We start from the raw sequence: 16,755 nt of genomic DNA, 5'->3' as shown, positions 1-16,755 counted from the left end.
AATTACCACAAACTTGGTGGTGTAAAACAATAAAAACTTACCATCTTATAGTTCTCTATAGGTTAGAAGTCTGACACACATCTCACTGGGCCAAAATCCATAGGTTCATCAGGGCTGCATTCCTTTAGGAAGGTTCTCAGGAGCCGTGATGGTGCAGCAGTTAAGCACTCAGCTGCTAACTGAAAGATGTGCAGTTCAAACCCACCAGCAGCTCTGCGGGATAAAGATGTGGCAGTCTACTTCCATAAAGATACATGGCCTTGGAAACTCCATGGGGCGATTCTGCTCTGTCCTGTAGGGTTACTATGAGTTGGAATTAACTCGATATCAGCGAGTCTTTTAGAGAAACCTATTTCTTTGACCTTTCCAGTTTCTAGAGTCTACCCACTTTCCTTTTGTCATGGACCCCCTTCCTCCATCTCTGACCCTTAACATCTCTGACCCTGCTACTATCCTCACATCCATTTCTCTAACCCTTTCTGCCTCCCTCTTCTGCTTTTTAAGGACCCTTGTGATTACATTGGTCCTACCTGGATAATCCAGGATAATTTCCCTATCTTAAGGTCAGCTGATTAACAACCTTAATTTTATCTGCAGCCTTTAATATTTCTCTTTTCTGTGTAACCTGACATACATACGGGTTCCAGAGATTAGGACATGGGCATTATTGGGCAGGCTGTTACTGTCAACCACATATATGTTGTAATTTATATTGTTAATCATCCTTATATTCCTGGCACTGTAGTGCCTGAAACATAGTGTACATAAATACACTCAAGAGATATGTGGAGAAATTTATTTATTAAATGTCCCTTTTCTCCTCCCTACTCTTTTTTTTTTTTCTTTTTTCAGTGACAGGTCAGTCCTACGAGAATATGGTAACTGAGATCATGTCAATGGGCTATGAACGAGAGCAAGTGATTGCAGCCCTAAGAGCCAGTTTCAACAACCCTGACAGAGCAGTGGAGTATCTTTTAATGGTAAGAAACATATTTCACTTTTTTTCATTCTCGTTGTTTAAGATTATTAGCTCAAAGAAACAAAGATTTTAATGTTTTCATTGGCTAATTTTTGGAACTAAATCACCAGGCCTTTCTTCCTAGTCTTTCTTGGTCTGGAAGTCACCATGGGTGGTTCTGCTAGTATTTGAAACATCAGTGGCATAGCTTCCAGCAAGTCACCACAGTAATATAGACTGACAGACGGGCGGTGGTTACCTGAACTTGAATTGGTGGACTTTCTCAGAAACATTGTTTCTAATCCTGGAATGACATCTAATGCAGGCAACCATTACCCTGCTGTTCATTACCCATCATTCTTTATATTGTTCTCTGTCTTCTGGTTTATTGAGAAATGGGAGAATATACCATCTGTTCAGATGTTGTATTTCCTTCTTCATTCTTCTCCTTCCAAAATCTGTAAGAATTTCATAAAGAGTTTTTTTTTTTTAATAGTTGCAGAGAGAAATCTTATAAATCATGTCCATCGAAATAGGGTGTCCCAAAAGTGTTAGTGCAGTTTTAAGCTATAATAACTTTAGAAGATGAATAATAGAAACTTTCTCAAAGCATCACTTGAAAGTTTAATTATTTAAATTTCTTTTATAGTTATTTAGTTTTGTGAGTTTCGAACAATTTAATTTTTTTGTGCAACTTTCTGGATGACACTTCTCCGACCCATGGATTAGTAGAGGAAATCCTTCTGCTTGGCCGTTGGTCACCTGGTCTATCTCCATTAGACTTTTTCTTTTTGGGGTCATTTCAAAACTGTTGTGTATGTATCAACGCCTCTTTGGATGATCTTAAGGTTAGGGTTACAAATGCAGTTTTTCACTGAGCAGCAGCTTACAAAATTTCTGTGAAATAAAAAAACCAGCTGGAGTTAATGTATAACACAAAGTCCATGATTATGTTGAATTTTAATGAGATATATCAGTATTTAAAATGTTTTAATATTTAACCTTTAAAATGTTGAACATGATTAATTTAACGCAGCGTTAGGATCCTGCCAGGTACCTTAGAGTTACATGTAACGCATATGTTGCTATAGAAACATTATTTCATGACTTATATTTTAAATTGCAAAACCCCTTTATACCTTAGATCTGTACTGTCTAGTAAAATAGCCACTAGTCACAAGTAACTTGAAATTATTTAAAATTTAATGAAAGAAAATTAAGAATTCAATTTCTTAGTAACACTAGCCACGTTTCAAGTTCTCAGTAGCTACATAAGGACAGCACAAATATGGAATATTTCCACGATTGTGGAAAGGTCTACTGGACAACATTGTCATTTCCATCCTAATTTGAATACTTGCAGCTTTCTTAGTAACTCTGTACTTTTAACTGAAGCAGCCATCTTTTTGATGCTTTGAGTAATTAGACAGGGATATTAAATGGACTAATGAATTTTTTACTCTGTGTAATATTTAATGAACTTTGAATGATGGGATATTTTAAAGCTTGGAAATTATGTTATAGGGAATCCCTGGAGATAGAGAAAGTCAGGCTGTGGTTGACCCTCCTCAAGCAGCCAGTACTGGGGCTCCTCAGTCTTCAGCAGTGGCCGCAGCTGCAGCAACTACGACAGCGACAACTACAACAACAAGTTCTGGAGGTAAAGTAGAATTTTTTCAGCGGGGAGGAAATGATCCTGAATTTTTAGTATAAACAATTTCATGTTCTTTACTGGGGCGAGGTTCATTCCTAAAGCATTTTAATAACCCCTACAGTTAGAGAGAGGCCCAAAAGAAATTCTGCTAAGAAAGGTGTCCTTTGCTTATATTTTAGTAAACCTCACTGCTGTTATTTTGGCAGAGGACAGATTCTGTATAATTTATTCTGAGGAAGAGATGCTTCCCAGGTTGTGTTTGTTGTTACATTGTGAAGCCATTCGTCATGGTTTGCTTGACTTGTCTCTTCTTTCTTGTCCTATAAATGTCACAAAGTATGTATCATTTTAAAGCCAGGAGGATCGTAGTGGTTATTATACAGACAAGGAAATAAAGTTCCAAGAGGTTTAAAATCTTGTATCTAGAAGTGTAACCAAAACTTGAGTCCAGGTCTCCTCACTGGTTGACACCCACACTTCTGTTGTCAAAGGCTTAACTACAGAGCAAAGCCTAGAGCCTGTGGTAGAGCCAGAAATTACATAGAATTTCCCTTCATTCTATCTCTGTATATTAATAAAGTAGGTTACACTGTTATTTTTGAAGGTAGTATTCTTTCATGCATTTCCGAGCTCTTACCTATAGAAGGTTGTAAGCTCTGGGTAGCAAAAGTCCCTAAGCCCTTTGTGTGGAAATTGGAGTCACCAGCTGTGGTGTCAGATTTGGGGTGCTTTCCCATTCAGCACTCGCTCGGTAACTTAGTCTCCAAGTCTCAGTTTCTTCATCTATAAAATTAATGTTATGCAAAGAAGAAAAAATACTCATGTGCTATGATCATTTTAATTTGAACAGTTATCTTCCTGAATAATAAATGACAGCATCTGAATTCTCATTACTCACAACCATAAACACAATATTTGGTTTCCTTAACATAACCAGACAAGCACCTACACCCCAAAAAGTCAGAAGTTACATATCTTATGTTTTATTGGGCATTATCAATATTCATTATTGCAAAGGGATCTTTGACTAAAGATCTTTGAATGTATCAGGCCTAGATTGTCTTACAGCTTATTTGCCTCAAGTTTTTATAAATCACAAATGTTTGAAATTTCATAAAAAGTTTTTTTTCTAAGTATAATTGTTTCTATTAATAAAAATCCTCCTAATCTGCAAAAAACTCTTTAAGTATTAAACATCTTTCTCTGACTTGTTTGGTTTAGAATTTCTCAGGAATTTGAGCTCAGACTGTTTTCTTTGAGGGTTTTTGGTTGTATTATAAACTAAGTGTGTTTTTTGTTTTTGTATTTTTCTTAGGAACTTTTGAGGCACAAGAACAACTTAGTACATTTTATTTTGTTAGAGTACATACAGGGCACAAGCTCTAATATAGATAATATTGAGCACCCAAGGCAGTTGTAAGAAAGATCGGTTCTTCTAGTGTGCTGCACTCTCCAAGAGCCTTTGCTAATAGGAATAATTTCCCTGGTATTAGATTTGCAAGTTGGTATATCTTGAAGATTTTGTAATAACTTACTTGATTTACATACATCTGAGAACTCAAATCATAATTTTTACTTGCCAATGTTTGCTTTTTAAATGTATGATTTAACCAGTTGTTTGTATACATCATTACTACTTTTTCAACAAAATATTTATATATATTTTTAGGACATCCCCTTGAATTTTTACGGAATCAACCTCAGTTCCAACAGATGAGACAAATTATTCAACAGAATCCTTCCCTGCTTCCAGCATTGCTACAACAGATAGGTCGAGAGAATCCTCAGTTACTGCAGGTGACTTTTTAATCAGTGTTGATTTTGAAAGTGGGCTTAGAGTATATCACATTGTGAAAAAGTCCTTCAGCACCCCACCACCAGCAACTTTCTGTAAACCATTCTCCTGCACTACATTAAGTAGAACTTTATGCTCTAGATATATTAATAAGAATTTGGTGGTGGGTGAAGTTCAGTTAATTTGAGTTGTTCAAATAATAAGTTACTGTTTCCTTCTTGGAGATTCCTGGTGCACCTTAACATGTTAAAAGGATCTGAGAAGCTGTGTAGCAAAGAAAGTCTTTAATTTTTTAATCTACTTTTTTCAAGTTTATCATGAGTGGAGTACTGCCTCTTAGAAAACATAGCTGTAGGCTTTTTTTAATGTTCAGATCATGCAGTATTTAAAGTTTGCACAGCATTGTACTGCCTACTAGTGTGGAGGTAAAAAACATATATAAATTATAGATTCTGTCTTTTGAATAACTATCAGTTTATAGTCCCAGAGTAGTTTTATTCCCATATTTTTTTGTTGCTATAAATATATATATAACAGCATTTGCCAGTTTGACCTTTTTCAGGTGTACAATTTAGTGATATCAATTAAAGTGTGTTGTGCAACAAATTTGGCAACAATTATGGGTGATGGTTGCCAAATAACGTTTTTTACATTGATTGGGGGGGGTGCATTTATGAATTTTCTTAATCTGTCATTGTTTACCTTAAATTCAAAAGTACTGAGTTTCTTTAGTAATACGTAAGAAGTCACATCCATCCGAAAAACTGAATAAACCAGAATCACTGTAAAATATTGCAGTTGCATAGTTAAAGCTTTCCCTCTTATTTGTGTTTAGAGTTCTTATTTTCCTGAAGATACTTTTTATCAATGTGTTATTTTTTTTGTCTTTCAAATCACTACAGCAAATTAGCCAACACCAGGAGCATTTTATTCAGATGTTAAATGAACCAGTTCAAGAAGCTGGTGGTCAAGGAGGAGGGGGTGGAGGTGGCAGTGGAGGAATTGCAGAAGCTGGAAGTGGTCATATGAACTACATTCAAGTAACGCCTCAGGAAAAAGAAGCTATAGAAAGGGTGAGTTTAAGTAAAATTAAAAATTCAGTTCCATAGTCACACTAGCCATATTTCATTTGTATCAGTGAAGATAGTTCTATTGGACAGAGCCAGATAGAGCATTGCCTGAGGAATTGCAATAAAAGCAGTCTCTTCTGAGTTCTGCTCCCCAGTTTTGTTCTTTGTGAAGCCAAGGGACTAGCAGGAAGTACCAGTCTATCATGAAATAGGTATAAATACATTGTGAAACGCTTTAACAGTTTCATTGATGTTTTAAAATTTGATAAGAAAAAAATGATCTTAAAGCATGTACCCAATTCTAGATTACCAGTTTTTTTATATTTTAAATTTTAACAAGAATTATGTACAGTAAACATGAGAACCAACTATCTTGAATCTGTTTCCATCCTTCTCAGGTTGATGAGTGCAGATTGTGACACGGCAATAACCTAGTTTTTAGAACATTTTGACTTGTCCATTTTTTCTGGGCTCTGTTGTTACTATTTATAAAAAGGGAGTCATAGTTTTCTGTTTATGTCCTGTCTTATCTTGCAAAATGTTTTTTGAGATGGAATTCAAATAAAGTGCATTTTAACTTAGTACTGAGGAAATCATCCAGACAATAATGAGTTCTTGTTTATGATGTTCATGAATATTCAGTTTTTATAATTTCATGTTTCTTAAAAAATATATATCATGGTGATGTTTTGACCCCTCAGATAACCGAAGTAAATACAGGATGCTCATTTGAATTGTTGTATAGCCACTGTTTTCCTTTTGATATTAGGGTTATAAATTCTTGATTTCTGTGTTGGAGGCTTTTTTTTTCCCTTTTGCTGCTTGTGCTTTTGGTGTCATGCCAAAGAAACCATTATCTAATACAAAGTAACAAAGATTTACTCCTATGTTCTCTCCTAAGAGCTGTATAGTTTTAGCTCTTACATTTAGATCTATGATCCATTTGGGGTTAATTTCTGTACATGGTGTGAGGTGTAGGGATCCAGCTTCATTCTTTTGCATGGGGATATCCACCTGTCCCAGCACTGTCTGTAAAAAAGACTGTTCTTTCTCCATTGAATTGTCTCAGCATCCTTGTTGAAAATCAGTTGACCTTAAGTGTGAGGGTTTATTTCTGGGCTCTCAAATTCTATTCCATTGTTCTGTGTTCATCTTTATGCCAATGCCACACTGTCTTGATTACTGTGGCTTTGTAGGAAGTTTCAAAATCAGGAGTTGTGAGTGCTCCAACTTTGTTCTTTTTCAAAACTCTTTTCGCTGTTCTAGGTCCTTTGTATTTCTTCTGTAGGGAGCCCTGGTGGTTCAGTGGTGAAAGCTCTCAACTGCTAACCAAAAGGTCAGCTGTTCGAACCCACCAGCCACTCCATGGGAGAAAGATTTGGCTGTCTGCTTCTATAAAGATATGCAGCCTTGGAAACCCTCTGGGGCAGTTTTACTCTGTCCTGTAGGATCTCTGTGAGTTGGAATCAACTCAACAGCAGTGGGATTGGGTTTTTTGGTTTTGTGTTTCTATATCAATTTTAGAGTCAGCTTGTTCAATTTCTACAAAAAAGATAGCTGGAATTTTGATAAGGCTTGTGTTGAATTTGTAGATCAGTTTGGGAATAATGGCATCTAAGTTTCGTAGTGCTGCTGTAACAAAAATACCACAAATGGGTGGCTTTTACGAACAGAAGTTTATTTTCTCATAGTTTAGGAGGCTAGAAGTCTGAATTCTGGGCACCAGCTCTAGGGGAAAGCTCTCTGTTCATTCTGGGAGAAAATCCTTATCTCAGCTTCTTCTTGGGAATTCTTTAGAGATCTCCACTTGGCATTTTGCTTCTGTACCTAATCTTTTATATCTCAAAAGTGACTTGCTAAAGATAACACCCTGCACTGATACGGCCTCATTAACAATACAAGCAAATCCTGTTCTCAAGTGAGGTTGCATCCACAGGTGTAGGGGTTAAGATTTACAACACATAGTTTGTGGGACACAGTTCAATCCATAACAGCATCATAACACTATTAAATCTTGTAATCCCTGAACATAGAATGTCTATCCATTTATTTAGGTTTTCTTTAATTTCTTTCAGCAACTTTGTCATTTTTAGTGTAGAAGTTTTGTACTTCTTTTGTGAAACTTACCCCTAAGTATTTTTTTCTTTTTGATGCTATTGATAAATGAATTGTTTTCTTAATTTGTTTTTTAGATTGTTTATTGCTATTATATAGAAACACAACCTAATTTTGTATATTGATTTTACATCTTGCAACCTTCCTGAAGTCATTTCTTAGTTTTAATAGTTTTTTTGTTTGGTTGGTTGGTTGTGGCATGTGTGTATCCCTAAGGATTTTCTGTATATAAGATTATATCATCTGCAAATAGCTTTATTTTCCTGTCCAATATGGATGCCTTTTATTTATTTTTCTTGCCTGATTGCCCTAGCTAGAATTGCCAATATATTGTTGAATAAAAATGGCAAGAGTGATCATCCTTGTCTTGTTCCTGATCTTAGGGGGAAAATGATTTCAGTTTTTCACAGTTAAGGACAGCTGGCTTGTTTGGATTTTTTTATAGATGCTTTTAATCAGGCTGAGAAAGTTTCCTTCTATTCCTACTTTGTTGAGTGTTTTTATCATACAGGCACGTTAGATTTTGTCAGATGATTCTTCCACATTTATTGAGGTGATCCATGTGGCTTTTACCTTTTATTCTATTAATATGCTGTATTATTATTTCTGAGTTGAACCAACCTTGAGTCTCTCGGATAAATCCCACTTGGCCATGGTGTATAGTCCTTTCATATGCTGCTAGATTTCTTTTGCTAGTATTTTGTTGAGAATGTTTTATCTATATTTATAAGGGATATTGGTCTGTTGTTTTCTTCTCTTTTAATGTCTTAGTCTGAGTTTGGAATCAGGAGAGTACTGGACTCATAAAATCAAATTAGGTTATTATGGATTGAATTGTGTCCTCCCCAAAATATGTGTTGTAAATCCTACCTTTATGTCTATGGTCATAATCCCACTTGGGAATCAGTTGTTATTTTAATGAGACAGGATTAGTGTAGGGTGTGTTTTGAGTTGATCTCTTTTGAGATATAAAAGAGATTAAGCAAGCAAGCAAGTGAAGAAGCAGAGATGGGGGAAGAGAGATGCCAAGCTACATGAAGATCACCCAGGGGCAGAAGCTCAGAAAAGACAAAGACCTTCCACCAGAGCTGACAGAGAAAGCCATCCCCTGGAGCTGGTGTCCTGAATTCAGACTTCTAGTCCCCTTAACTGTGAGAAAACAAATTTCTGTTTGTTAAAGCCACCCGCTGAGGTATTCCTGTTATAGCAGCACTAGATAACTAAGATGTGTTCCCTGCTCTTCTGTTGTTTTTGAACGAGTTTGTGAAGAATTAGTATTCATTCTTTAAATTGTTAGTAAAATTCACCGGTGAAGTTATCTGGGCTTGGGCTTTTTGTGGGAGGTTTTTTGATTACTGATTTTATCTCTGTCTGTTGAGGATCTGTTCAGATTTTCCATTCCTTCTTGAGTTGATTTTTTGATTACTAATTTAATCTGTTCAAGGTCTGTTCTGATTTTCTTCTTGAGTTGATTTAGGTAGTTTGCCTCTTTTAGGAAGTTGTCTGTTTTATCTAGGTTATCTAATTCATTGGCATACAAAATTATTAATAGTATTCCTTTCTAATCCTTTTTATTTCTCTATGGTCAGTAGTAGTCCCCACTATCATTTTTTATTTTAGTAATTTGAATCCTTTTTTTTCTTTGTCAGTATAGTTAAAGGTTTGTCAGTTTTGTGATCATTTTGAAGAACCAACATTTGAATTTGTTGTTTCTGTCTTATTTTTCTAGCCTCTATTTTATTTCTGCTTTAATCTTTATTGTTTCCCTCTCCTTCTGCTTGCTTTAATTTGCTCATATTTTTTTCTGATTTCTTAAGAGTAGAAGGTTAGGTATTGATTTAAGATCTCTTAATAGAGATGTTTGCAGCTATAAAGTTTCCTGCTAACCACTGGCTCAGCAGCATCCTCTTAAGTTTTACTATGTTTTTGTTTTCATTCATCTCAAAGAATTTTCTAAATTTCCTTGTGATTTCTTCTTTGATCCATTGATTATTTAAGATTGTGTTGTTTAGTTTCCAGTTTCCCAAATTTCCTTCTGTTTATTGATTATTAATTTCATTCAATTTTGTTCAGAGAACATAGTTTGTATGATTTAATTTCTTTCAAATTTATTTAGGCTTGTTTTGGGGCCTAACGTGAGGTCTATCTGGAGAATATTTCATATGCACTGAGAGTAATGTATATTCTGCTGCTGTTCAGTTAAGTATTTTATAAACGTGTCTTAGTGTTGTTGAAGTCTTCTCTTTCCTTGTCAGTCTTCTCCCTAGTTGTTGTATCCATTATTGAAGGTGAGGGTATTGAAGTCTCCAACTATTATTTTAAGTTTCCATCTGTTAATGTTGAATTATCTGTTTTTCCCTTTAATTCTGTCAGTTTTTGCTTCTTTTATTTGGGCTCTATATGTATGTTTTCAATTGTTATATCTTCCTGACCTTTTTGTCATCATAAAATATGCTTTCTCTCTAGTAACAGTGTTTATCTTAAAGTCTACTTTGTGTGATATTAGTATAGCCACTCCAACTTGCTTTTGGTTACTGTTTGCATGGTACATTTCTTTTTCCATCCTTTTATTTTTGACATATTTGTGTCTTTGAATCTAAAGTGTGTACCTTGTGGAAGCATGTAGTTGGATCATGCCCTGTCTGCCATTTTACTTTAGGTACCCAGCTCTAATCTGGGCAAGATTTAGATAACAATAAAACCAGTTTTTAGTGTCTTACTTTTTATCACATTTTTAAAGATGGTTTTAAAATGCAGGACTGAGCTAGATTGGGACCATTGAGGAGTGTATTCATAAATAACTTTTGGCTGACAAATATGTAGTGCTTAGTGAGTTAGCTGATTGACCCAAGTGTTTAAAGGCTTTTAAAAGCAGTGGTTATTGAGTCACAAGTGGTTTTTAATAGTCAAGGAAAACGAAATTAGTGAATAAAAACTAAGGAGACAAAATAGAACACCATATGTCTTGATACCAAAATACATAATATTATTAATAATTGGTCACCCATTTTTTCTAGTATGAAGTATTGAATAAGACATGAAAATTGAGAGTAATGTTTGGCCCTAATGAAAAACATGACTTGCTTTACAAATAATTAGGTATAGTTACAGTTTAACCTCCTCCAGGTGCTCATATCCTTATCTTCGCTCCTTTATGTGCTAAGAGCCATTTGATTTACAAGTTTATATAGAATTATTTATTTTTAAAATTTTATTGTGACAAAGTACGTATAACCAAAAATTTGCCATTAAATCATTTTTAAGTGTACAATCTAATGACATAAATTATATTCACCATGTTATGCAGCTATTACCGCTATCTGTAGTCAAATGTTTTTCAGCACCCCAAACAGAACAGTACCCCTTTAAGCAGTAACTGCTTGTTCCCACTCCCTTCAGCCCCTGGGAACTGCTAATAAATGTTTGTGTCTCTGCATTTGCTATTCTAAATATTTGATGTAAGTGGAATCATGCAGTATTTGGTATTTGTCCCTTTGCCTTTGCTTTTTTCCCTTAGCATAATGTTTTCAGGGCTCATCTATGTTGTAGCATGTATCAGAACTTCATTTCTGTTTGACTTAATAGTTTTCATTATGTTCATTTACCACATTTTGATTATCCATTCATCTATTGATGTACGCTTAGGTTGTTTCCACCTTTTGACTATTGTAAATAATGCTGCAGTGAATAATGATGTGCTGTCTTTTTGAGTCTCTGCTTTCAGGTCTTTTGGGTATATACTTAGGAGTGGGATTTCTGGGTCACGTGGTAATCCTATATTTAACTTTTTGAGGAACCACCAAACTGTTTTCCACAGTGGCTGCGCCATTTTACATTCCCACCAGCAACACACTAGGGTTCTACGTCCTTGTCAACACTTGTTATTTTGTTGTGAAGTGGTATCTCATTATGGTTTTGATTTGTATTTTTTTAATGACTAATGATGTTGAACATCTTTGCGTGTGCGCTTATGAGTTGGAGTGGACTCAATGGCAGCAGGTTTGGTTTTGGTTATTGTCCATTTGAGTATCTTCTTTAGAGAAATGTCTGTTCAGTTCCTTTGCCCGTTTTAAAGTTGTTTGTGTTTCATTGTTGTAAGAGTTCTTTATATATTCTGAATATTAAATACTTATCATATATGGTTGACAAATATTTTCTTCCATTCTGAAGGTTGTCTCTTCATTTATTTGATAAAGTACTTTGATGTACAAAAGTTTTTGGTTTTAATGAAGTTCAATTTATCTGTTCTTTCTTTGTTGGTGCCTTTGAAAGTGTCATGTCAAAGAAATCATTACTAATCAAAGGTCATGAAGATTTACGCCTATGTTTTCCGCTAAGAACTTTATAGTTTTAGCTCTTACATTTAGATCTATGTCCATTTTGAGTTAATTTCTGTATATTGTGTGAGGTGTTGGGGGTCCGGCTTCATTCTTTTGCATGTGGATATCCACTTGTCTCAGCCATCTGTTGAAGACTATTCTTTCCTTATTGAATTGCCTTGGCAACTAAATTTTAGTGTTACTGTCAAAGACTGTTAGCATAGTAACCGTTAATCTGTTTATGTGATAAGAACAAAGACTTGTAATTGTTAAAGGAGAGGTCCTAGGACAATACTTATCCATATTCAGATGGGGATGAATTTGTGTAAAATTCTCAAGAGTTTTTTTAGTGTCTCTTGTATGTTTTCAGGTATGATCTGTTAGTAGTGCTATGCTGGGATCCATAATAGGTAAACGAAGTGAAATGTGCCGTAATTGATGGGTTGAATTTATATATTTTTTCTTTTTGTTTTCCAGTTAAAGGCATTAGGATTTCCTGAAGGACTTGTGATACAAGCATATTTTGCTTGTGAGAAGAATGAGAATTTGGCTGCCAATTTTCTTCTTCAGCAAAACTTCGATGAAGATTGAAAGGGACTTTTTTTTATTTCACACTTCACACCAGTGCATTACACTAACTTTGTTCACTGGATTGTCTGGGAGGATTTGGGCTCATATCCACAATACTTGGTATAAGGTAGTAGATTGTTGGGGGTGGGGAGGGAGGGATATAGGATATAGGGCAGGGATAAATACAGTGCATGTCTGCTTAAATTAGCAGATGCCGCAGATCCACACAGTGTGTAAAATATTAAACAACCAAAAATCAGCTTTTGCAGGTCTTTATTTCTTCTATAAAACAGTAGGTAACTTTTCCTAGGTTTCACTCTTTTTAGTGTAATAGATCCAGAAATTTAGTGTAATGCCCTGCTTTGTATTTCTTTGACTTAACATTGGTTTCAGAAAGAATCTTTGCTACCTAGAATCTACAGTCTTTTATTTCATGGCAACACTGGATAATGGCTTTGTGAAATTGGAAAAATTTTTTGGAGCAACTGTAAACAGAAATGTCAAATTATTGATGGTTATTGTTGCTGCTTCAAATAACTATAAAATTAATGTGTAAGGAAGCCCATTCTTTCATGTGAAATACTTGGGGGTGGGGAGGGAGAAGGGGAACCTTTTCTTAAAATGAAAATAATTACTGCTATTTTAAAATTTTTTGATCATTGAATGTGTGACCCTTCTAACATAATTTGAGAAGCTGTACAAGTATAGGCAGAGTTATTTTCCTGTTTACATTTTTTCGTTTAGGGGAAAAATTGGTAGGACTGTTTACTTCATTGTTATATTGCAGTAAAAGTTTTAAAACAACCGTTGCGTATTTGCTTTTGATGTATCCCTTTGTGAAAGAGCACTTTTGGGGCCAGTGGAGAAATGCAACACTCACTCTCCCTCACCCCCTTCTTCAGCACAAATGTGTTTATCAGCAAGCTGTGAGTGCAGACTGCTGTCTTTTTTTAAAACCCACAAAATGCTGATTCGGTAATAAATTTGATGCATAATGTTTCAAAACTAGGTTTCTGATATTTATAAATGTTTTCTTTATTAGATAAGAATATGTGGCCGTTAAAGTCATTAGTATTATGTTACTCTCAAAAAGAGAAGGTGGGTGAAACTATACCCAGCATCTTTTATTGCATTGGAAAGACTGATGAAATCTTTCAGAAGGGTTGGGAGATGTGGCTGGAAAAGTACTTTGGAAAATATGCAATCAAGATATGGCATATTAAAAGAAAAATCTTAATAGCAGTGTTGGTTTTTATTTGGATTTTTTTAAAAAAATCTGTTTTTTTTTCCTTTTGATTCTCCTTCATTGGTATTGTTATTTGATCATTAATAGGGGGCAGTTGTGTACTCGTTCAGTTTTTTAAATCTGTTATATCTGAATATAAACAAGAGTATTTAAAGAAATAATTTTTTTCCCCTACCATCTGATACTGAGTAAGAAGATGAATTTGCACAGATTTTTCCCTGCATAATATTGCAATGTTCTTAGCACAGTTTGGTGATGATTTTTCAGCTTTTACGTCATGCACTCGTAACCTGTCACTTAATGAAAATGAATGAAACCATAATTTTTCCCCACAGTGTTATCATGTAGTTTAATTTTCATGTACTTACTCCATAAACATGATAAGCCTTTGGACTTTGTACTACCTGTATGTTTTATAATGGATTATGCATAATGTCTCAGGAGAATAAAATGAGAATCCGTAAATATGTTCATCTTTCAAGGCAGAGTAATGAGGTGGGGAGAGGGGTGCCATTTCTGTTCAGATAACGGAATGCTCATTTATGTTACTACATTCTGTGTGCTCCCTTATTGCTTAGAGCATATCAGAAATCTGAAGAAAAAACAAAGCAGCAGCCGCCTCTTTTTTCTGGAACATGACAGCAGAAGATGGTGGCATGGAGCTCTTGTCCTTGGACAACGAAACTACAAATAGTGGAATTGATAATTATCTGAAGACAGCTCAGGCCAAGTTTTGGCCATCCTTTACCTTGTTTTTCTGTTTCCTGATAGACTTAAAGACGCTATAAAAAAAGTAGGCTTTTTGTGATCTTTTGCTGTTAACTTTTTAATTTACAAACCATTTTGCCAAGTCTCCTAATGTAAGTGGCTCTTTGACTTCAGATTTTGACATTTTAGGTATTCTGCCATCTATATTTCTTGAAATGTTTTTATTGTTATAGTTGCTCTATGGAAAATGTGAGGAAGCCTCAGTTTATATTTGTTAAATTCTTCTGCCATCCTCTAGTCAAATATTTCTTTCACTGTTTAAAATTACTAAAGTGTTCCACCACATAATTTTTCTCCTGTACTAGATGGCTAAGATCCTAGAGAATTGATTATAAAATATTTTCAATACATCCAAGATTGCATTTCTCATTTTTTAAATGTGCCACATAGAATTTTAGATTAAAAAGTTGACAATGCCATAATCACTTCTGTTTTCTTCAGTAATTGGTAAATGTAGCATGTAATAAGCCAGGCACTAGATCAGTTTTATTGGGTCTCCATATCTTCGTGTATAGTTTGTTTCTAAGTCAACACAGAGATGGGATACTTGACAAAAGTGAGTTAAGGTTCATGGTTGCCAAGTGGAGGACTATTAGAGATTACAGTAGAATTCCCATTTTCCCCACACTTCTTGTTTCAGCAGCCTAAAACCACTACAAAATACTCAAAATAAGCAATTTCAAGGAATGGATACTTCCCGGCCGAGTCTGTTTTGATGGGTTTCCTAGCCATGAGGCTGTGGTCACCATGTCCTTTCAGCTGTCCTCTTTTGTCCATTTTGTTTCACTTTGCTCTTCAGTGCCAGGCTGGCAAACTACAGTGATACAGCCCTGGGAGCCAAATCTGGCTCACTGCCTGCTGTATGGTCCATGAGCGTAAAATAGTTTTTACATTTTTAAATGGTTAAAAAAATCAAAATTATTTTGTAATGTAGAAGTTACAATTCAAATTTCAATGTCCATAAATGGTTTTTAAACTGTTGACTTAACTCTTAGCTTCAATTTGGTTCCCATATAACCATACAGATCTTTCCAGAGGAGTGATATCACCACTGCAAAAGGAGCAGCACTGTGCCTGATGTGCTAGTCCAGCATGTGTGTAATTACCACGTTGAAATTATTCTTTCTCGTTGCTACACTTGCTCTTACAGTAAGATAATGAAATTGAGAAGTGAGCATAGTGATGCATGAGCCTCCACACCTGCCAAAAAAATCAGATTAATGCATTTGGGACTCTTGGGCCCTGGGATCAGAGTAGGGGTAACTGGAGGAAGCATCTTAACAACTGGAAGAAGAGAGTGAGTGGAGCCCTAGGAGGAGGAAACAACAGTTGAAACTGTTGGGTGACAGGGTAATTTCCAAGGCTATGTGCATGTAGTTGGGGGAGGGGGAGGGGTAAGGAGGCAGGGGGCAAAGGCTTGAGCTTGCTAGGAAGAAGCACTGCAGTGTTGGGGGCATTGCAGGGACAGTGATGACTGTGAAAGACATTTCCTGTCATGTGGTTAGATTTTGAAAGGAAGATGCCTCAAGTAGGATTGTCACCGTGGAGAGGACTAAAGAAACATCAGTGATGACAACCTTTCTTCATGTCAGACCTCGAGAGGGAGAGGCAAGTGGATGAAGGGATCTTGTGTGGGTATGACTGCAGCTTAACAGCAATCGCGTGGTCTTGTTCGTGATGTACAGAAAAGGTGTTTACATGATTTCTGAAAAATTTTGGTCAGCCTACCGATTTAGAAACATTTAGTCAGTTTCCAGGATTTATCAAATGGAGAAATGGTTGCTTCTCATCTAAAATACACAAAATGAAAAGGTGCTAGATACAAAAGAGAAACTGCTTTGCCCTTTCTTTTTAGATTAAGTCACGTGGAGGAAGTCTTACAGTGATTCCTATTTGTATTTGTATCCTGGCTGCCAGCGCATATCTTAAAACAAGCAGAATTTCATTTTCCTTCAGTAAAACATGTTCTTTTAGTCTTTATGTATCAGAGTAGTAAATCCAAAATCCCCCATCTGAAACCTTGGATCCATGTTTTATACTTAAAAAATTTGCAGATTTTGTAAATGTAAAGCAAAGCATTTACTGAATTTCGTATCATGCCAAATGGGATCCTGCGCTGCATGCAGCCTGTTATCAAATGTTAAGATTTCTGCAGCTGTGTAATATTTACACAAAGTAAACTCAACTTCCTTGGGTCAGGTTTTGCTGCATGCGTTAGTAATTAAAAAACATGGTTTCAAGGTGGGTCTTGTGATTGCAG

At 35.5% G+C, this 16,755-nt stretch overlaps 1 protein-coding gene across 1 annotated transcript in view; it reads left to right on the top strand.

Moving 5' to 3' along the window:
• Positions 1-14,192, top strand: part of RAD23B (RAD23 homolog B, nucleotide excision repair protein) — a 50,222-nt gene extending 36,030 nt beyond the window's left edge. Inside the window, exons 6-10 of the mRNA XM_004372194.3 lie at positions 853-980; positions 2,483-2,618; positions 4,282-4,409; positions 5,310-5,480; positions 12,389-14,192. Of these exons, the coding sequence (XP_004372251.1) occupies positions 853-980; positions 2,483-2,618; positions 4,282-4,409; positions 5,310-5,480; positions 12,389-12,502 (677 nt within the window). The 3' untranslated portion in view covers positions 12,503-14,192. The remainder of the gene's footprint in view (positions 1-852; positions 981-2,482; positions 2,619-4,281; positions 4,410-5,309; positions 5,481-12,388) is intronic.
• The last annotated feature ends 2,563 nt before the right edge of the window (positions 14,193-16,755 follow it).

This window comes from Trichechus manatus, unplaced genomic scaffold, assembly GCF_000243295.1.
Source record: "Trichechus manatus latirostris isolate Lorelei unplaced genomic scaffold, TriManLat1.0 scaffold00016, whole genome shotgun sequence".
NCBI lineage: Eukaryota > Metazoa > Chordata > Mammalia > Sirenia > Trichechidae > Trichechus > Trichechus manatus.
The sequence above is the reverse complement of the archived record's forward strand: the minus strand, read 5'-3'. Positions and strand labels throughout refer to the sequence as shown.